Here is a 22,776-nt window from a genome sequence, read left to right as displayed (position 1 = left end):
AATGTTGCTCTGTTTTCCCTCTGGTGGACAGTGCCATTTCTCTGATACTATAGAATCCTTTTAAAATGTGAAAATCTCAAGCAGAACACCTAGAATATGTGAAAGCTTTTGATTTTAATTTCTGTAACATAAGGCTGAACTATTCCTCATTTCCTCAGCTTCCATTAAACTTCATAAAGCTTAGGATACACATAGGAAAACCCATGTGTAAATTAGGAGTTATTCCTTTAGAGTCTTATCTTTATAATGAGCAGAAAGTAAAGCCAGGAGCTACAAATTGAGGAGAAAAACAAATAAAGTAACTTCTTTGTGAATGCTCTTCTTTCTAGGTGTGGAATATTTAAGAGTAGGAAGAAACTTTAATCAGGACCATGATGTCAAGTGTCAGTACCAAAATCAAGTTTGTTACAATTATAAGCAAGCAGATTGAAGGTCATCTCGATGGAAGTAGTGGTAGCAGTCCTAGGAACAGCTGTTTTTTCCAGTCAAACACTAAACATAGTTAGATACCTTTTCAATACCAAAGCAGTAAATAAATGAATGGATTATCTGAGATCAACACTACTCTCTTATTTGCTTTTGTACCTGCAGGGAGAGCAAGTCCCCCTGGTCTTTATGATCCTCTAGCACTCCTTACCGCAGGACATCAAGGGCCTAATTTTTTAATGAACATTCTCATTTTCTAATGCATCAAATTTGGGTTCTTAAGTTTGGAAATTAAAAATGACATAATTCCAAATTTTCATATTTGCACAAGCATCCTATGCGAAATTGATATTCCAACTGTTGACTTCCAGTAAGCTGTAGTTTTGAAGGGGCCAAGTATTGTTTTTTGAAGAAGAAATCAAATTTTTCAAGAAAGAGATTAGTCTTCTTCTGTGATGTAGAAAGAAGATCTGTCTCAAACAATAATGACTCTTTAATGTTCATTTTGTTAAGGGTCAAAGAGGCCAAGAAGGAAAAATTGGGCTCCTGGGACCCATTGGAATTGATGAAGCAGCAACACCTCCAAGTCTGTCATGAAGTCTGTCTGTGCAGACACGGAGAAGTGAGAGCAATGAACAACATTTGGGGTGACTTGACCAGCTGCACTGATTGCCTGTCTGCAGCAGGCACTAGGCCTGTGAAGATGTGCCTGTATGTGCTGCTTACAGTGGCAGTAATAACCATATGTCGTGGCTGAAAGGGAAAACTGCTTTTTCCAAATTAACTGGAAAAAACACAAAACAAAGATTTCCTTGTTCCTTGGTATTCAGCATTTCAGAACCTGCTTTTCTGCAAGTTATGAGGCAGTACACTTTTTACCTCTTCTCCTTTGCTTGTTACTCTCTTTAAAATTGTCTGAAATAGAAATTACAAGCTGAAATACTAATTAGACCACTTCAGATTTTCTCTGAATACCTTGCTACTTCAGATGCACATGCTAATAGTTGTCCCGGAAACATTTAACTGCCACATTTTTTACTCTTTCTTTGGCTCCATTTGAGTCAGGATCTCAATTCTTTCTTTTAGCTGCCTTTCATATTTCCTTCTTTTTTATGAAAACAAAGGAAACATAAAGTTTTTGGCTTCCTGATTAAGTATTTTCCTACTTTCTCTCTTGAATCATTTTAACGATCTTTCCAACATTTTTACAGCTTTGCCAAACTTCTAAAGGAAAACATATGATAAACAATTGTTTTTACATCTTTCTAATAATCTGCCCAGTGCCTCTAGTTTGCAAACATGTGGATGGAGTAGCTTTTCCCATCATCTGTGTTATTGTGTGCTGGCTGTTTCTTCCTATCGCTAAACATATTGGAGAATTTGTATTTAGTTATTTTTCATGAGTTATATATCAGAGGGTTTATTAATTTGAGCCACAACCATGGTCTAACAACAGTTAGTTTACTTAGATTTAATCATTATGTTCCTTCCATTTTAAAAGCATTTTCTTCATGAAAACACAGCACTTTTTCCTTAATTATGATCATCTTTAGGATCTCAGCAATGATTTTGATAAATGAGGTAGGACAAAATTTATGGAAAAATTAAAAGCAATTCAAATAGAGTACTATATCATATATTGAAGGTAAAATTTGGCAGCCTGTATTTTCATGGTTATAATTTCATTGCTCATTCATTTTTCATCATATCACTTCCTCTGCTACTGTTGGAGTCAGACATACTGACTTGTTCACATCTGTTTCCAATAATCACCTGCTGTTTCTTTTTATAAAGATTAGATTAGTTTGTATGTTTCTAACACTTTTTCACAGGAAAGTATAGGAAATGAGTTTAGTTAATACTTTCAATAACCATGTTAGCTAACTTTGATTTTGAGAGGAAGTTCTTTAGGTATGAGGGCATCAGCAACTTAAATACCTGACACCTTACTCATTTCGTGAGTCCTAATGATAGTGCAAGCGTGCTATTAGCATATAGTGTACCTAGTAAGAGCATATGTTGCCTTTTGCCCAATGGCAATAATGTTATAGGCATCATTACATATGGATGTGAGTAGGGAGAGGAGGTAGAAAACACAGTCATTGCAAACGTTGCTGTTGGGGTGTGCACAGGGGGAACAAAAGAACGTGTTTCTTTAATTCTACAGTTTGAAGAAGAGTTAGTGGAGTAACCCGAAAAAGTTTAATGTAAGACGTTCACAAATTGTGGCAAAAAAGAGACATAATTCACAAATCACTTCCACTTGCAACTTCTCTTTCATAGCATGGAGTTACTACTGCTGCTGCTGCATCTTGCTCTCACTGTTTCTAATGCATGTGAGACTTGCTCCAGCATTATAGCTGGTGGTGGTTTATAGCAGAACAAAGAAACAAACAAAAATCTGCTACGATGTTATGACCTATGTGATTTAGGAGCACAAGACTTTGTTTTGTTGATCCTTAGAAATCCTTAGTAGGATTGGTGTCATGAATCGTTTAACTGCTTCTGAATTTCCCATTAAGAGTTCAGTAAGAATGCTGCATATCTAAATCCGTATATCAGGTCCTGGGACTCCCAGTCTGTGTATCTAACAAAGAAGTACCTGAAATAAGTATTTAGTTTATCAGAATCAGATAGGAACTAAAGAGTGAAACCAGTTGTTCCAGGGGAGATATCCTCCCTCCTTGAATCCCTGTATCTTAGTCCTTTAAAATCTTAATCTTCAGCTTTAACCTTCTATTACAAGGAGACATATATTTTACTCAGACAGTAGCCATATCTACTAGATGTGTCCTGATCAAATGCTGAGTATGTCACCCAATATGAGAAATCATAATGCATTATCATGTGGATACACCAGAGGGCAGAATTTAGACAGCATGAATAATATCTCAGGTTTTTATAGTTTACATAAATTGAATTGAGCAAATAAACGATCCTTTTGTTACATTTATTGCAGTCTGTTTTTAAAAAGGCCTTACCTTACACAAGTAAGGTAACTTATTCACACATTGTGAATAACAATGGCACTGAGTTAAGATACTTCAAGCATTAGGAACAGAGGTGTTTGTTTTTTTTCTTTCTTTCTTTTTTTTTTTTTTTTTTTGTTTAAAAAATATTTAAAATGTGTACTTTAAATTACAACAATTAGCTATTTTCTAGCTGGAAAAAATACACAGTTCTTTATAGTTTACAATTCTTTCACACATTCTTATTGAGTGAAGAACTTAGTGGCAAAATAAATAAATAAATAAATAAATAAATAAATTTAGGGCAGTCAAATTTGGTTAACATCATTGACAAAACAGAACCAAAATGCAAGTCTTTTGACATATGACATTCTTGTACTATAGTAACCTTCTTTCAAGGTTTTATATATCTGCATCATATTCACAGTAATTTGTCCAAGTGAAAGATTTGTAACATAATTTGTCTCTTTTCATTCAGAAGCTCTCTCATCTTTTTCACTTCTCTCTGTTTCTTTTTATTCTTCTTTATAATTTCTGAGTTGCAGTAAGTAGAATAGCAGGAATTATTTAAGAATGACAGGTATTGTACAAGGAAATAAAGCTGATATGTGATTTTTATTTATTTATTTATTTTCCAATAGAAGAAGTCATTTAACATGAATGCAGAAACAGGATTTTTTTTTTTTTTGCAGGACTCGAAATTCAATAGCAACATAAGATGAGTTTTACAGATAAAACCTTTATTGCAGACAAGAGCTTTAGTGTGATCATGGAATGAATGCATTTAGGCAGATTCAGTACCATGGGGATCTAGATGCACTGAGCTGAAATTGTACTTGGTTCAGTGCAGCCATTAAAACAGTGCTGAACAGCTTAGCAAGAAGTAGTAGTAGAGTTAAAAATGATGCTGTATCTATATGAAGACATTGCTTCTATTAGAGTTGGTCTCTAAGTGAATATAAAGCTATATACTGGCAAGACTAGAGAAAAAATAAAGCTCTGTATTCTAATTCTACACTTTTATTACAGAACTGTAAAGATCATGGTTGTACATCCAAAGCACACTAAGTAGCAAATAAGAGCTGGAGTGTGAACATAAGGCTCACTAGTTACAGTGGACTCAAAACAATGCATAACAGAGATAAAGTGCCTACACTTTCAAAGAGGTTAAAGCTATTTAGTATAAAAGTTACACCCAAAGGATTCAGAAATAGTGATCTGTAAATTCATTTACCAGTTTGCAATGTAGTAAATTTCCTGCTTAAATGTCTTTAGACTGCTTTCCCAAAACTGGTTGCAGAGCTTTTTCTTTTTCAGAAATGAATAAAATGGAGACAAAAACAGCACTCAATGGTAGCAATTTCTTCTACCTTATTGTTAGTTAAGGTTTACAATATACACTCAGAAGGAAAAGGAAACCCCCTAACCCTATTCCTGTTTTTCCTCAGGAACAGAATGTGAGGAACATTCATTAATGATTTAAAAGGTTGGAAGAAGTTACACGTTGCACAACAGTCATTAATTTGGCTCAGCAGTGAAAGATACTGGCTTGTGAGACAGGGGAGCTGGCACCACCCTGTAGCAACACAGCTCAAAGGTGATGGGAATTATTGCCAAATTGTGAATTCCTGCTGAGGATCTTTCAAAAAAAGAAGTCTAACCATGAAGGAGCAGAAAGTAGGTGCTACAGAAAGTTTTGGCTGTAACAATAGAGGAGACCTTGCTCCCATGCTAAATGAATCACAGAATCATAGAATGGCTGGAGTTGGAAGGGACCTTAAAGATCATCTACTTCCAACCCCTTTGCCATAGGGCTGGCCACCCACTAGATCAGGTTGGCCAAGGCCCCATCCAGCCTTGAACACCTCCAGTGATGGGGCATCCACAACCTCTCTGGGAGACCTGTGCCAGTGCCTCACCACCCTCTGAGTGAAGAATTTCCTCCTAACCTCTCATCTAAATCTCTCCTCTTTTAGTTTAAAACCATTCCACCTCATCCTGTCATTATCTGACTGAGCAAAGAGTCGCCTATAAGTACTGAAAATCTGCAATGAAGTCACCCCACAGCCTTCTCTTTAGGCTGAACAGCCCCAGCTCCCTCAGCCTTTCTTTGCAGGCAAGGTGCTGCATCTCCTTGATCATCTCCAAGCCATTCCTGAATTGTGCTTCTACTAGCCTGAATGAAGGCAGAGACTTTTTTGTGCTCACTGGTCAGTGATCTCCCCCTCTTGTGTTCTTTTCCCAAGAGATCCTTCATTGAAATTTTAATAAAATCAGCAGGAAATGGACTATGGTTACTTAGAAGATCCTAGTTAGCATATTGCATTGTTGTTGTTTAAGCAAAACAAGCATGCTTTCATACAGTTTTCTACAAGGGAACTGAAAAGAAATAGGAAAATGTGTTCATCTACAGTGTTTTAAAAAAGCAATAGTTTGTCAAACACAACCTGCTTCAGGGTCCATGGTCAGAGAGATCGAACATTGCAATAACTGTTGAAAATTTAGGAGAAACAGTAGCCTATAAGACATTCAAATGCATTGATATTAGGGTCTTTAACTGTACCAAAAAATCAAAAATGAGGATTTCTCAGTATTTCACTTTATTGAAATGAACCAGCTATTTTTTGAGTCCTCTCTTACAGTACTTTTGCTCCCTTCCCATGTTACCTAAATGACAGCTTATTTTTGTATGTCCTGCCTGCATCTGATCCTTTAAGAGGGTTTAAGTAGTAGAAAAAAATTCTGAGGAAAACAGCTCAGCTATATATATATATTTTTAATCATCTTTTATTATTGTAATTGCTAATGCAGTTATCACCTTTGAGGTGTGCTTATGCTCCTGGCAGGTTTGCAAACCAAATTATGTAAGCGACAATATACTAATGTCACATCTGTGATCTAGCCAGTACTGCGACATTAACGTAGAGAAGCTGAAGAGATGTGGCTGACAAAGTGATAGGTAAAGATGCAAATTGTTTAGAAGCAAGTATTTTAATGTAAAAGTTTAGTTTTGTAACATGGGAAAACACTCGTGCTCCTAGACTGACACTGTGCCTTTAACAAAATAGCACTGGCTAAGTGCCTGGCTGTTCCCATTTAAACATTGGCCAACTAAACAGGAATAATGGACCATAAAGGATCTAGATGCAAGGTAAAGCCATTTACAAGTGGGTAGACTATGTACAGATTTCTTTATTTTCTTAAAAAGTAGATACTTTCCAGTATGACCTGCTGGAGATATTTTCTACACTGACAGCTTATTCAATCCACAGTTTGCTCTTTGAATGACTTTGAAGGTAAGAGACTTATGAAGTTATTCTTTTCATATTTTTAGAGGATTACACTGATGGATTCTGTATATGTAACAGCTTTATGGATTTGGAGATGGTATTTGGGAAATACTTTTAAATGTAACATATTGTATTTGTTATTAATGATTTCTAATATTAATTACTGTGAATTAAAGGCATCTTTTATTTCAATAGATATCAATTTTCTCTAGAAATGTGTTGAATCACTGACTTAAAGATTCTAGTATTGATTCTATTAGTGTATATTGTCATAATAGCATACTGTCTTTACAGACAATACTGCACAAATTCTGTTACAGCCTTATATATTAATGATACATTCATGTACTGAATTTCACTACTAAACGATTGTTTTTTATAAGAAATTGTTCATACTGGTGTTCCAGCCCTAGGTAATTTATCTCATTCCAAAACACCCAGCTCTGTTTATTACTAACAGTTAAGGATTTTTAGAAACAAACTATATTCAATGTTTTCTATAATATTTCTGCTATTTTCATATAATTAGTTTAATAGCAGAATATGTTAAAAGCAATATAAGTTAATACAAATTTCTTTTACCTTTCTTTCTGAGATATTTCTTTCTGAGGTGTAAAGGTAGTACTGACAATTTTAAGAAAGAAAAAGGATCACTGTGTTGCACCTGTATTTATTCTCCAGTAAAACAGGCTATAATATACATGTGAGCTACAGTTGGGATTGCAGTGGCTGCTTGGCTTAAATCACATTCCCCGTGACTTTTTATAATAGTTTTTTAGATGTTGCCTCTAGAATTGTGCTTCCCACAAATCTGTATTCTGTCTGTAAAGTATGTGTATTTACTTATTTTTATCTATTAATGAATTATTCACAGATATTTATTTATTTTTCTTATAACAGGAAGGAAAAGTCATCTAATTTGGGATGAAAGTCACTATGTGGAACAAACATTCTTTCTTTTTCTTTTTACTTCTGGCTATGACAACATACCAAATAGTATATGGGCAAAACAGAAAGAAAGGAAAAAAATCTAATTCTCTTGTGCAAAACAATGAAGGTAAAACAATTTTCTTAAATTATCTGATGGACCATATTGCATACCTCCTCATATTTCAGGATAATTAACTAGTAATTGAAAATTTATACATGCATTTATAAAATATGATTTATTTTGATTATCAGGCTTCAAAACTGTGGTGTATCCTGCATTTATTTGTTCAGGCACTCCACTTGGACCTATGATTTTCATGGACATTCATACCTCTTTTAAGATAAGTGATAAGTAGCCTATTAGAAATTCAGTGTGGAAAAATTATACAAAATCAATTAAAATGCTGAAACAATCCCATTAAGACCCTAATCTGAAAGTCTTTGTCTATAGACCTTTAATAATACTGCTATGAATGTCTTTGTCTATAGACATCTTTAATAATACTAGAATGAATTAAATTAGATTAAATTAAATTACTTGACTTCAGTAGACTTTCTTGGCATTTACAACGAAGTTTCTTCTTGGATTTTTTACTGGAAAGACGGGAATTATTTGGGAAATGGCTTTAGGATTGGGTTTGTTGCAGAGAATTATCTGAAATCTGTCATGCAGGTGTGCCCATCACTCATAAAACTTTCTTGTTTCATTACAGGTGATATGTGTCTAATTGATATAGTCTTTATCTTGGACAGTTCAGAAAGTGCCAAAAACCAGTTGTTTAATTTACAGAAGAATTTTATTCAAAACTTAACTGACAACATTTTCCAAATGAAACCAGTTAAATCTCAGAAGTACAGTATCAGACTAGCAAGTATGCAGTTCAGCAGCACAGTCAGCATTGATCAACCCTTTACAGCATGGAAAAATGTGCAGAATTTTAAAGAGAAAATCAAGGCTCTGGGCTTCATTGGCCATGGAACCTACTCCTATTATGCAATTTCCAATGCCACTCGGCTGCTTGAAACTGAAGGTCGTAAAAGAAGTGCAAAAGTGGCTTTTTTGATGACTGATGGTGTGGATCATCCCAACAGCCCTAATGTCCAGAGTATAGCTGCAGCAGCTAGGAGTCTTGGAATACATTTTTTCACCATTGGCCTTTCTAAGAAAAATGTTCGAGAAGAAATATTGCGTATGATATCTGGTGATTCATCTTCTAGACAAGTCTTATGCCTGGATGATAATAACCTGATAGATGATGTAGCATCAGAGCTGGTGAGTAATGCTGATTGTAATCTTGTCCCATATGTATCCATTGCAGATTTCATTTAACTTTGATAGATAAGTCCTGAACTCAGTGCAGAGACTTGCAGGTCAAACGGGGTCTAGAGCTGACCTCAGGCTTGGGATTTCAGGAAGATTTTAAACACCGTGTGGGATGTCTGCATGAGATGGGTTCCATGGTTGGTAGCAAAGAAGGTCAGTAACTATTGGCTTGAGAAGCAACTTAAGATTGACAATTTGGTTTAACTGTAGTCAAGGCTTGTAACTCCACTACTTAGAGTAGTGATAAAACTATTAATTCTGGACTCAGATTGATCAACTTTCAAATTTCATGGCAGATATAAGAGGTAACAAACAAACGCAGTATGATCCTGATCCTGAAGACAAATGAGAAGACTTCTCTTTACAGATTGTATTGAAGTCTGTCTACTGAAGTCACTGGGATATGTCAAAAACAGGTGCCTTCACCACTGCAGTTCAAGAATGTCTGCTGAAGCAACAGGAATTTTTTATTATTGTCTTCAGTGGGATCAGATTTCCAAAATACTCTAAATCTACCACTCTATTTATTTAAAGGCACTTAGCTCTCTGCCCTTCTATTGCAACATAAGGCACACATAAGAAAATGTAAGGAATATTGCTTAATTAACTTCTTAGTTTAGGAGAAACAAAAGTTTTGTAGTACGATAGATAGCAGCTGGACATGATCCTTCTGGCTTTTAAGCACTAACGTGCAAAGTGTTAGGGTAGCCTAGGAAGCTCTTGGTTTTTAAAATGCTAGAAAGTACTTTTGAGTAAGAGAAGAGTTTGCACATAATAAATTAAGATAATTTGGAGGAAAATATTTTTTAGAAAATTCAATAGGGAATTCAATTAAGGGAATAGTCAATACAGAATTTATGTCTTTTTTTTTGTTATTCTCTTGGGGGTGGTAAAACTGATTTGGAAAATTTAAAACTGGAAACAGAAACTTGCTAGGTGGTATATTTGAAAACAAGTGGCTAGGTTGTGCACATGGCTAGAGATCTCACAGATACAGGTAGCAAAAGGCATTTCTAAAATATTTCATATTGTTACACTTGTATACCTGTGACGTGTGTGTACCTGTGAAGTTATACATTTAGAAAATGAAAACTCTTTCCAGAAATCTCTGGAAATGTGGGGAGGAATGTTTCTGTGGTGTATGGCTCTGTCACATTAATAGTCAGGACTGCGGGAGCTTCCCTCTTCCAGACGCTCTCCAAGGAGTTGTGTGCTCGGACAATAATAGCACAGCTGCTGTCATAACAATTGAAGGGTAGGGTATTTCCCAGCACATGGAGCATGTCTCTGAGCACATGTTAAAACTTTAAAAGGTTACTGATGTCATGTATAACACTGATAAAAACATTGATTCCTTCCCCTACATATTATCCTTGTAAGAGCTTCCATAGCTCATTAGTCATTTCATATTCCCCTTCTTAGCTTTGGTTCTTAATATTGGCTATTTAGCTGTCTATTTAGCTTTCTGATCATTGTGGGTCAGATGGAGCAACCCCCTCCTCATACCACAGAATCATTTGTTGTGTGACTGGTTCCATAGACTGGTAATTAACAATGTAAGAAAGGGATGATGCTTGAAGGTGTTCACCTTCTTTACCATTCACCTTGCAAAGTCTGTAAACTAGAGAGGAAAAGTGGTTAAATTACTACACTGTTAAATGAAGTCTATATGGAAATAATATTATTATTTTTTTCTTTCCAGGAAGCCTTACTTCAGAAGCAGGTAGTTTTTTTGAGTTTTATTTGTATTACTCTTGATTACTCTTATCAATACCACAGTCTATCTTTTTCTCTTGATCTCTGCTTCTCCTGTGATGCATCAGTACTGCAAGAATAACCACGCTTCCTTTCCTGAGTAGTGTTTCTATCATGATTTTTATTTACATTTTTATCCATTTCTTCCCCCCCTGTTCCTGATAAATCTACGACTTCTGTTTGTTGGTGGGTAATATCAGTAGTAAGGCCTAAAAGCATAAAGAACCCTTCCTAACAAAGTGGAGTAAGACTGGTATAACACACGAAAGTTCATTAGTTGTCACATTATAAAAAAATAACAATGTCAAAATTGTCCAAAATTATATAAGATTTCACACCACTGTATACTATGTATACGCAACCTTAAATATTTGTAGTTACAATAGTAAGTGATTTATTTGTTTGTGTAATAAATAAAGTAAATAAATAAAGTAATAAATAAAGGGATTGAAACAGACAGTTTTGGTGGAGCTATACAGAAGTGTAATGTTGATTATAAAGGAGATAGTTATTAGCATGTTGTTTATTTTTATGTTTTCTACCGTGTTCTCTACCAGGCAAAAGCAGATTTTTTGCTTATGAAATTTGAGATAATACATTTGAAAATGTTCTTAATGTTTCTATCAACCTTTTAGTGTATGCAGAAGAACTGTGTGTGTGAAAAGGGAATAAAAGGAGACAAAGGTGATTCTGTAAGTATGCATTCACTTGAAAAAACTTGGAAATTTATGTTTTAGTCATTGAGATCAGTGGCTCAAGATACTATAATGGGTTACTATGTCTATAAAAGCAGGACATTAGCTGTGCATATAGAGTAAGCAGAAGTAAAGTATCATAGCATATCACTGACATCTCCAGAGAGGCCACTGATGTTTTAATAGCTTAAATAAATAAATAAATAAATAAATAAATAAATCTATAATCACATACTGCCTTGGAAATACATTTATATTACTGGGTAAACATTGTATGCATGATTTTGAATCCCAAATCAAGAAGTAATTCTTGAAACTTAAAACCCTACCAGCAGTTTCTATCTGTGTAGGGATAAAAGTTCAAAAGATTGAGTGTAGTGGCATATGTGAAGAAAAGTCTAAAACTCTGTCTCTGACACTCTTTTTTCTCTTGTAACACTTTAGCACATAACTGTTTCTTGACTCTGGTAAAGAACATAGAAGTGAGAGTTCTGAGTCTGTGACCTCTCTGATCCCTTTTCTATCTTTAATAGCTCCCCCACAGACAGCCAAGGTACATAGAAATGGTTTTGCCTTTCTCCCTGGACCGAAAGCAACTGACCAAACGTCCGTAGCAGGTTATGAAAGCAGGGCCTATCATCCAGTCTCTTGACTCCAGATAATGTCCTGGAACTAAAACCCCTTCTTCCAGTCAATAATTTAAGATCCAGGAATTTTTAGGTATTTTATGCAAAGTGATTAGATGTAACCTGATATAATATATAATTTTAATACACACACGTATATATATATATATACACATGTAAATTAGTATATATATGTATATGTATACACCAAGCTTTCCATTCCACACCTTCATGATCCTCCAAACAGATCTAAGGGCATCTACTAATTTTTTAATTTTAGAGCTGCTGAATATCAACACTAAGATGTTCTATGCAGTGTTTTTTTTTTTTTTTTTGAAGTAGAGGTGAGCAGACAGTGATGGGTACCTCTCTAAAAAATGGGGAGGAGAAACTGTGTTATGTTTTCTGTGACACCTTGCTGGTTAGACTTTGAAAGGCTCCGTTTTGCTAAAGTTGAAGGTAAAAAATGTATTTATCATTGAACATGGATGAATAAATAAATTAATTAATAAATCACAGTTACCTTATTTTTTTTAGTTATGTGAAAATAATCTCACATGTGCTATACCTGAATCAGTGTGGATTTATATCTAAGCTTATTCCAGAATAATTGTGGCCTGCTCCAAAGCTGTAGTCTTAGAGGAACTAGGAATTCTTTCTGTGCAATCGTAATAATATTTTCCTGCTTTGTTCCAGGGCAGTGCTGGAAACAGGGGGGAAAAAGGTGAGCCTGGACCAAAAGGAAACAAGGTAAAGAGAGTTTAAATAAACAAACACATGATCAAACAAAAAGCAACAAAACAAATTTCTATCTAATCGTTTCGTCCAAACCATAGAGGTGAAAATAGCAAAGAAGAGGTATGGTACAATGTGATTTAAAAGATTGACTTTTGCTATGAGAGATTTGTAGTTAGCTGCTTCAGGAGGCAGAAAGAAAAAATTGAAACTACACTACTACCAAGTAACACTGCCTATCTCAAGTATTTCCCTATTAGCAGAGATCTCTGCATCTGTCTGAAGGTTCATTAAGCTCCACAGGGCTTTCTGACAGTACACAAATCTCTTGTATGGAGCAGCTTGCTTTGGTGACTGAGATTTCTGTCATCTACTGACAGTAGTTGACTGTGTTAGTGTTTGGGAACTGTGTGTTCTTGACTGTGGGATGTTCCTAAGTAGGAAAAGCAATTTCTGATCCTTAAACAGTGTTCTAGGTTTTAGTGTAACAGTAATAAATAGAAAAGCACTATATATTTCAATTGTATTCCTTTGTTTCCAATAGGGTGATGCTCAAAAAGGAGATCATGGAGAAAAAGGTGAAGAGGTATGTGATACCACAGTTACCACAGTGACATCACAGAATACCACAGCTTAACTCCACTGAACTGAAAACAGTTGTTTTTGTTTTCCACATCCACTTTACTGAACTATTTAGAACACCTAAACTAAGTTCTAGTCTAGAGAAGCATCTATACTGAGGAAAACACATTAAAAATTGCTTTAGTCTAACCATGTGCTTAAATGTCGAGTTAGGATGCTACTGACAAAAGGAACTTCTCTTGCTATGTGATTTTGAATTGACTTGTATTATAATTTTTGTGAAGATAGAGCAGAAGATGTCATCACTAACAGCATATAGGTTGTTCTGGCTTCTGTTATCTAATACTTCTAAGCTTGAATTCTTGTTGATTCTCAGGAGAAACACTACTCCATAAGCAAGATCAGTTCAGTTTAAAAATCCTTTTTAAATGGTAGTATATATCTGATAAGAGACTGCTAATCTGGCACATTTATGTCCAATGTTAAGAGGAGAAAGTACACATTTCTGAATTTTCAGGTAATTACAAGTTAAATGAGGTATTCCAGAGAGATATTTTATTTTCATGAGTAGTTAAACTTAAACATAATTCTTTACAGTTTTTTTTTTCCTATTTAAATTAACAGTGTGTTATGCTTTTGCAATCTCTTTTATGATTTTCTCCCCCCTTTTTTGATTTTTTTCAAACAGGGAGCTCCTGGCTATAAGGGTGAAAAGGTAAGATTTTTATAGAATGGAAGTAGTGTAAGAATGGATTGTCACTTGTTGACAGTGTATGAGAAAGAGTGGAAAGAAAAGCCAGTCTCACCTTTTTGTCATGAGAGCTCCCAGTGCAATTACTGGAAGTAAAGTCATCATTTACGTGATTTACCTAAATTTGCATACTGGCTTGTTGGAATTTACATAAATACATAAAATAAATACATAAAAAGTAAAAGATTAAAATACAATCTAAATATAAAATGAAAAATGTCAAAGACCAGAAATAAAGCTGCTCAGAAGAGTAAGAAAGATGAGGATCAAAGAACAAATTAAGTAGAAAGAATGTGAAATTGCTTATAACAAACATAAAAAGATGTGTCACTTGGGAACTTTTAAAAAAATTACCACAAGGAAGCTAACTATCTCTCAAAAGAGCTAATGCTTGGCCAAACCAAATCTCAAGATAGGCTCTCCAAGGAGCTAAAAAAATTATATAGTTCAGTGAGTTGCCTAATGCCAAAGCCAAAATTATCACAGCAATCTTGACCACCATAGCCAGTAGAGAAATGGAGATATCCCATTTTGACAAGTAATTCTATTTCTTCATTCCATTCATACAATCCCGTAATTGTTACTCAGGAAAATCTTGAACATCACAATAATGAAATTACAATATATAGACAGGCTCTCTGGAGGCAGCACAGCAAGGTGGAAAATACAGAAAAATTTACTAGATTTTAATATATTACCCTTTTTCTATGTAGGTTGGAAATTTTGTTGGTATTTTCAGGAAGAAAAAGTACAGCACACCATATCTTTCACAGTTGCATCTAAAGATGCAACTCTCAGGTCCTCAAAATCTACTAAACCTCTTTTGCTATTGAACTGCTTGCACAGTCCTAAATGCCTTCAATGTAATCAAGACATCTTGTTTAGCTGCTGACCTATTGATTTCTTTTAAAGGGTGAAAGAGGGGAATGTGGATCCCCAGGAATAAAAGGCGAAAGAGTAAGTACAATTTTTATTTAAACTGTTGCACACAGATGGAGATATTAGAAAATCATGTGGCATACTCATAAACATAGCTCATAAAGATTACTGTAAAAATTGAACATCATATAATTCCCTGGTTGTAGAGGTATATTCACACTAAAAATATTGTTCACAGAAACTGAACCTCCAATTCACTATATTCTGTTTTTTTGTTTTTTTTTTTTTTTCCATTTTGCAGAAGAAATGTAGTTCCGTAACTGTTGCCAAACTCTACTTACAAAGGACTGTGAGGGTGTCACTGAGTTAAACAGATTTTTTTTTCCTTAAAATGTAAATTTTAATGCAAGTGTATAAAATTATATTACAGAGGAAAAGGGTTCTTTAACAACCTGAACAACTTTAAGGAGAATGCTGCTAGCCCTTCTGTGCAGATATGTATTTAGAGTTTTATCTGTTTCTCTTCTTTTAACCTGAAGTGCAGAATTCATACAGGTGAACGTAGATTTAACTGGGATTTTACAGTGAAAAGATGGAAAGATGGTGAAGTCCTGATAGGGATAATCGCGTATGTTGAGTTCATGGAAAGAGGCTTATGCAAGTACTGCAAAATTACTGAATTTTGTTTAGCATTATAAAGTACTACCAACCTGCTAAGAATTGATTGTTCTGTCAAATCATTTCTTCAGTTTTAGCATCCACATTATGATTGTCATTATCAAAGACCACCTTGAAATGCTTGCTGTTCCTGGCACCTGCTATTTGATGATGCATTTCAGATAGGCTTTAGGCTTTATCTAAAGCAGCAGTATTTGCTGCAAAGAAAATAATAAATTGTACTAATAAAAATTGAAAAAATGTTGTGAGGTACTGGAATACAAAAATGTTGTGAGGTACTGGGATACAAAATGTCAGCAAGTGAGTCAGAAAAGGCTGAAATATCTATTAAGAATATGCAAGAGTTGCATTTCTTAGAAGAATAAAAAATATCATAAATTCTTAAATTCTTTTATCCAGAGAAAATGTGAGAAATAGCATGGGGTTATGTGAAATGCCTACTAAGATCACAGAATCTGGAAGAGACCTCAAGATCATCGAGTCCAACCTCTGACCTAACACTAACAGTCCTCCACTAAACCATATCCCTAAGCTTTACATCTAAATATCTTTTAAAGACCTCCAGGGATGGTGACTCCACCACCTCCCTGGGCAGCCTGTTCCAATGTCTAACAACGCTTTCAGTAAAGAAGTTCTTCCTAACATCCAACCTAAACCTCCCCTGGCGCAACTTAAGCCCATTCCCCCTCGTCCTGTCACCAGGCACGTGGGAGAACAGACCAACCCCCACCTCACTACAGCCTCCTTTAAGGTATCTGTAGAGAGCAATAAGGTCACCCCTGAGCCTCCTTTTCTCCAGGCTGAACAAACCCAGCTCCCTCAGCCGCTCCCTGTAGGACTTGTTCTCCAGACCCCTCACCAGCTTTGTCACCCTTCCCTGGACTCTTTCAAGCACCTCGATGTCCTTCTTGTTGCCAGGGGCCCGAAACTGAACACAGTACTCAAGGTGCGGCCTCACCAGAGCCGAGTACAGGGGGATGATCACTTCCCTAGCCCTGCTGGTCACACTGCTTCTTATACAAGCCAGGATGCTCTTGGCCTTCTTGGCCACCTGAGCACACTGCTGGCTTGTATTCAGCCAACTATCCACCAATACTCCCAGGTCCTTCTCCGCCAGGCAGCTTTCCAACCATTCCCCTCCCAGTCTCTAGCTCTGCTTGGGGTTGTTGTGCCCCAGGTGGAGGACCTGGCACTTGGCCTTGTTGAACTTCATGCAGTTGACCTCAGCCCATCGGTGCAGCCTATCCAGATCCTCCTGCAGAGCCTTCCTGCCCTCGAGCAGATCGACACACGCACCTTACTTGGTGTCATCTGCGAACTTACTGAGGGTGCACTCAATGCCCTCATCCAGATCATCGATGAAGATATTAAAGAGGACTGGCCCCAGTACCGAGCCCTAGGGAACGCCACTAGTGACCGGCCTCCAGCTGATTTGACTCCATTCACCACGACTCTTTGGGCCCGGCTATCCAGCCAGTTTCTAACCCAACGAAGCGTGCGCCAGTCCAAGCCAAGAGCAGCCAGTTTCTTGAGGAGAATGCTGTGGGAGACGGTGTCAAAAGCCTTGCTGAAGTCAAGGTAGACCACATCCACAGCCTTTCCCTCATCCACCAAGCGCGTCACTTTGTCATAGAAGGAGATCAGGTTTGTCAAGCAGGACCTGCCTTTCATAAACCCATGCTGACTGGGCCTGATCGCCTGCTTGCCCTGCAAGTGCCGCGTGATGACTCTCAAGACAATCTGCTCCATGAGCTTCCCTGGCACTGAGGTCAAACTGACAGGCCTATAGTTCCCTGGAAAGGGGATAAAAGGATGCTGTTCAGAAACTGGCAAAGAACATAATCTAATCAGCCAAAAATCTGTATGTAGAAACCATATGCCAGGGCTGCTGGAAATTTGCTTGTTTCATTTCTGTTGAGGACAGAAAAGAAAAAAAAAAAAAGTTTGACATCTGTAGAGGATCAGATATTAAAATGGATTATGGACTTCAAGAATTTAGTGAACAAATGAGAATTATAGTCACTTCCAGAATTCCCAGCTTCACATTACAAAAAGCAGAAGATAGAACATAATGATTCTTTTTTTTATCTTTTTCTTCCCTTTTTCCTTTTTATGAAAGTAATCTATGTCAGGCATAATCACCAGAAACAGAATGGACGTGCCCAAATGTGTGAAGCATAGCTTCAGTATCCTGAACTGAACCTTTAACTGCAGAGATGGGTATTGAAGCATAATTGGCAGCACTGTCTGATTTGAAAATGTTCCATTCTCCCTACCACTAGATTTCCAGTCCCACAAATCAAACTGACTCTAGCAGAGGCTTTGATGCCATCAGTCTCAGTTTCTTTAAAAGCTGATAAAGCTTGAAATTTGGAAAGTTTGTGTTCAGCTTTGAAATCAAAACTGCCTCCAATCATATGTTTGTATTCTACCAAAAGTAGGTATCATGACATCAAAATGTTGTTGTTTGTGCCATCTATTGCTTGTGTAGTTTTTGTAAAATGAGCAAGAACTAAGCGGGGTTGTCTGCTCTCTGACAGTTGGCACTCCGCCTGGGAGCTAATGCCTGGGAGTACAGAATTGTTAGAACTTCTGAATCTGTACATGAAGATAGTAGAGGGAGTTTGATTTCATAGATGTCACTGACAAATTTGCTAGGGCTATTAGAGGTTTAGAATACTCTATGAAAAGTGCAACAGCCTGCCGATGCCTCTGTACTCAGAGATATTACTAATTAAAAGAAAGAAAAGACATGTACCGCATCTGCTGAAAACTATTCTTTCTTTAGAAAAATTATATCTGAGTACTGAGTCAACTGGAAGTGAAATCACATAGAAAAAGCATTGTGGTGACTGAAGAAAAAAAGTGCAGCAAAAGGATTTGTGAGCTATCCGCATTAGCAGTAGCTGTTAACAGCTCTTTAAATGGAGAAATAACAGCTGATGGAATAATTAAATATGGAATTTTAAAATGATTTTTGCAAACTATTAGTGTGATTCTACCCTGCTACAGTTTAGGTGACTGAGACAACATTAGCTGAAGTTACTTTGTTATAAGCACTTTATTTATTTATTTATTTATTTATTTATTTATTTTTTAATAATAATTCTGTATCTAATATACTGGTAGAAATAGAATTTCAAGACCTGTGGCAAAGAACAACCAGTTAACCAAATAGCTAAGATGTTAAGTAGCCATCCACAATGTTTGTTCTGGAAGTATTTTAGCCAATTATTGAAAATGGAGTGTAACCAACAATACGGAATACAGAAGGAGAACAGCAGTATTGTGGAGAAAAAACAGACTCCTTAGAAAATGCTTGAACAGAGAGAGAGAGATGGGTCAATACATGTGCAGTGCAGTTTTCAATACTTTGTAGCAGGTAATTGCAACTTCTTTTTAATAGGATAATTGAATCTTATTTTTTCTTAGGGATTGGAAGGTCCTTTTGGCCCAAGGGGACCTCGGGGACCTCAGGTAAGGGAACTAAAAGATATCAAATAGAAAGAAAAAACATTATTTTCTGTAAGTCTATTCTACATAAAACCTGACAATTCTGTGGAGAGCAGTATGTTTGGTGCCTGAGGCACCAAGATGGCAGAGTCTGGCAAATTTTGACATTCAAAAATAATTTTCAAAGAAAAGTTCTTGGCTGCTGCTGCTTGAAGCTTCTCAGAGGTGAATTGTGCATTTGGGCTTTCCAGCTGCAGAACTCTCCTTTTGCCCTTAGTGTAAAATCATGCCCATACATACCCTAACATGTTAAATTCCTCTCATCATATATGTTTCTTGGAAACTTGAACATGGTCTTCCTGAAATACAAGGCAGCCAGAGAGATAGAATTTTGTTGGAGAGACTAAAATCTGATATGATTAATTAAAAACCTGGGAAAAGAGTAAGAAAAATGATGCAATTTGTATGGAGTAGTAAGATACCTTTTTCTGACAGCATTGGTTATTGAATATTAACAATACAGTTCCAGCATGCCGGACACTTTACAGAATATGAAGCAGACCTTAGCATTGTGCTACATTGTACTGTATCCTGTTCAGGCCAAATTCAAGAGAAACATCACATACATCTTCAAAGGAAACTCATTCTCTACTTTGACTTTTGTGTAGGGTGTCAGTGGACCTCCAGGTGAGCCAGGCCTGAAGGGCATTCAAGGCAGCAAGGTAAGATGTAGTCATGTGTGTGTAGATGTTATATAAGGAGAGAGGATGCAGAAAATCTGCATGGGATCTTTATACTGTGCTATCTTTTCTCCTCAGTAGTTTTTTTTTAGTGGTGTCCCTTGCACAAAAATTACATAGATCACCTGCACTGTGCACAGTAGTGTCATCATGGTATTTAGGCCTTGTCTCATTGGGACATACAGCCTATGTTCCACCTGGGTCCTCGAGCCCAGCCATCAGAGCTTGGGAGAGCATTTTGTAGGGCCACAGTCGGGTGCTACTTGGGACCTAGAGCCACAGCAACTGAATTTGGAATTTAAACGATCTGAATATGTCTTTGCTTCTGCCATCATGTGGGAAGTTTTTTCTGGAATATCTCTGATGCTTTGTGCTTAAACATTGTTAAGTGATTTTAGATGGTGGTTATAAAATATTGAGATGGAGTTTCTAAAGTCATTTTTTATACTACTTATATACTGTACAAGTTCAGGACAACTTTAAAATTGGCAGGGGTGTAAGATTTGGTGATGATTAATACCTTGGTTATATTGAAAATAGATAATTTGGAGATAATGACTACAGCTTGTCAAGCAAAACCAATTGGATAAGGTATCTGATTAATTTAGGCAGTCTTCTGATTTTCAAACCTTTGGCAAATTGCTTTATGTGAATAGTTATCTTGCCCATAGGACAGCTATTAATGTCATTGTTCGGTACAGAAAGATCTTTTATGTATCAGTTTGAAAATATGGGGTCTAATGACAAGGACATTTTACTACTGCACGAATAATAGAATGCCATATCTAAGTTTTACCAGGCAACTGAATTCACATAGAACAATTTGCCAAGGATGCAACATTTATACATTCGTGTTTTGTTTCTTAGGCAACAAGTTAATTTGAAGATTCACAGAAATAAAATTAGATGTGGGAAATATTTATGGTAAAAAGGTTGAAATACTGGCATCCACCATGATTTTCCTCTTCCTGACAAGTGCTTTTTCATACTTCTTGTGTCTTTATCTTTTCACAAAATGCTTGATTAGGAAAATTGCTACAGAATATTTCAGAAGTGAGGAAAGAAAGAGGATAAAGGGTCTGAAAGAAGCTATTCATGAATGTGGTGGAAAAGTCATGCCTCTCTTTAATTTCAGCATGGCAAATGACAGTAATTTTTTTATCTGTCATTTCACACTGATGAGTCCAAGATAGTACTCTAGATACTTTTGTTATACACTAAACCATATTTGTTGTATGTTATTTGTTGTTCTGTCAGTCTTTTTATACACTTACCTATCTGTAAAATACCTGAAGCTGGCTCTCTATAATTCTTCTAACTGGGTGCAATATTTATGGCCTCTTTTCATTTTTTCTGCAGATTTTCATTATGGAAAAGTTTCCTTGTTTTTCAGCTTCCAACTCAGCAACTTGCTGACTAAGATCTCTAGCCAAGGTTTTTCAGGCTCAGACATCTATGATAATAAAAACACTCTCAGACAAGTTTAATTGCACTTATGTAATTACACTAAAAGCTAAAGAATATAGAAGAAACATAGGTATGTTTAGAGGTTATCTGTCGACCCTACCTAGTGCCAAAGCCAACCTTTGGCATTTTGGAGCTTATCTGAGATGAGTGAAAAATTTTTCAGATAATCAGTAGTTCTTCATAGCTTAATAAACACCCATTCAGCTGGTAAAGGTCAAGGCCTTTTTTGGTTCAGACACATAGTGATCTTTCCAATATCTTTTGTCCTTACAGAAAGATTAGTCAATTGCTCTTTTAAAATTAGTTTTCATGACACATAATACAATATATCTGAAAAGTAGCAGTTATTTATAACTGTCTCATATAAAATAAATAAGACTATTCTTAGTGCCCTTCCTTGTACCCGTGGCCTTTCCATGTTAATACTTTCTGCTTATTGAGCTGAGCTAGTGCCTTCAGTCTGGTTTAGCAGAGCTGAAGGCAGTTTCATGGCATCAGTATCAATATGACATAATGCAGAACACCACTGCTGAACATTTATATTCATTGTTGGTGGGCCATGTTGATGTTTGAAAGGAGAGAGTCAGTTCCTCAAAATATAAACTCCAGACCAAGTTCAGCCTGCAGATGTTTTGGGTCTCATTTGTGAAGTCTACAGTTCACTCAAATATCTGGCCAGTTCAGTGCATCCCTGGCCGTGATGCAGTGCCATACCCCTTCTGCTTTGCAGTGCCGGGTTGCAGACAGTTGGGGATGGTGGTGTCATCTGTGCTGCTGGCTCTGGCAGCCATCAGCAGGAGAGGGTTGCTGGTATTGCAACTTTAATTTATTTGCTTAAATGTGATATGTCTGAAGCAATGCAGCATAGAGTCCAGAAACATCATCCAAGAAATTACTGGAAGGAACTTTTCATTATTTACTTCCTTTTTCATCCATCTGCATTCTCTTATTCTCTCTTAAAATGCTGCCTAATCTGTCAGGGTATAATTCTTGCTGTTTGCACAATATGATACTGCCTTATTGTGTTGCCAGGGCTCAGCTGAATTGTTTGCAAAGTCCCACAGCTTGCATTGAACAGCTTTCCACTTGTAGCCTGTTTCCATGTAGACACCAAAGTTTAGGGGTGTTCATATGGAGCTGAACCACATCTTTAATCTCTGAAAGTCTTTCTGATGCACTTTGCAATTCAGCCCTTATCTGTAATAACCTCTTTATTACAAAACTAAACTGTGTCACCTTACTTTTGCCTTCTTTTCAAGGTTCATATATGAATTGTAGAGCAGCCTATATCCTGCATAAAACACAGCTCAGTGTGATATTAACTAAAACCAGCTTTTGCTATTAAGCAAAATTTTAAAAAGCTTTCTCTATTTGCACGTCTGCAAAGTTATAGCATCTCAAATAAATCTAAATAGTTTTATTACGATATAAAATTTTTCCATAAAGATGCTGGGAGATTTAAAATGACAAATTTAA

At 36.3% G+C, this 22,776-nt stretch overlaps 1 protein-coding gene across 1 annotated transcript in view; it reads left to right on the top strand.

Annotated features, from left to right (window-relative positions):
* The first annotated feature begins 6,500 nt into the window (after positions 1–6,500).
* COL28A1 (collagen type XXVIII alpha 1 chain) overlaps positions 6,501–22,776 on the top strand; it is a 62,064-nt gene continuing 45,788 nt past the window's right edge. The window contains exons 1-11 of the mRNA XM_068674899.1: positions 6,501–6,546; positions 7,586–7,742; positions 8,329–8,888; positions 10,642–10,662; positions 11,330–11,386; positions 12,712–12,765; positions 13,295–13,336; positions 14,021–14,047; positions 14,996–15,040; positions 19,073–19,117; positions 19,762–19,815. Of these exons, the coding sequence (XP_068531000.1) occupies positions 7,610–7,742; positions 8,329–8,888; positions 10,642–10,662; positions 11,330–11,386; positions 12,712–12,765; positions 13,295–13,336; positions 14,021–14,047; positions 14,996–15,040; positions 19,073–19,117; positions 19,762–19,815 (1,038 nt within the window). The 5' untranslated portion in view covers positions 6,501–6,546; positions 7,586–7,609. The remainder of the gene's footprint in view (positions 6,547–7,585; positions 7,743–8,328; positions 8,889–10,641; positions 10,663–11,329; positions 11,387–12,711; positions 12,766–13,294; positions 13,337–14,020; positions 14,048–14,995; positions 15,041–19,072; positions 19,118–19,761; positions 19,816–22,776) is intronic.

The sequence above is a fragment of the Anas acuta genome, chromosome 2, assembly GCF_963932015.1.
Source record: "Anas acuta chromosome 2, bAnaAcu1.1, whole genome shotgun sequence".
NCBI classification, from domain to species: domain Eukaryota; kingdom Metazoa; phylum Chordata; class Aves; order Anseriformes; family Anatidae; genus Anas; species Anas acuta.
The sequence above is the reverse complement of the archived record's forward strand: the minus strand, read 5'-3'. Positions and strand labels throughout refer to the sequence as shown.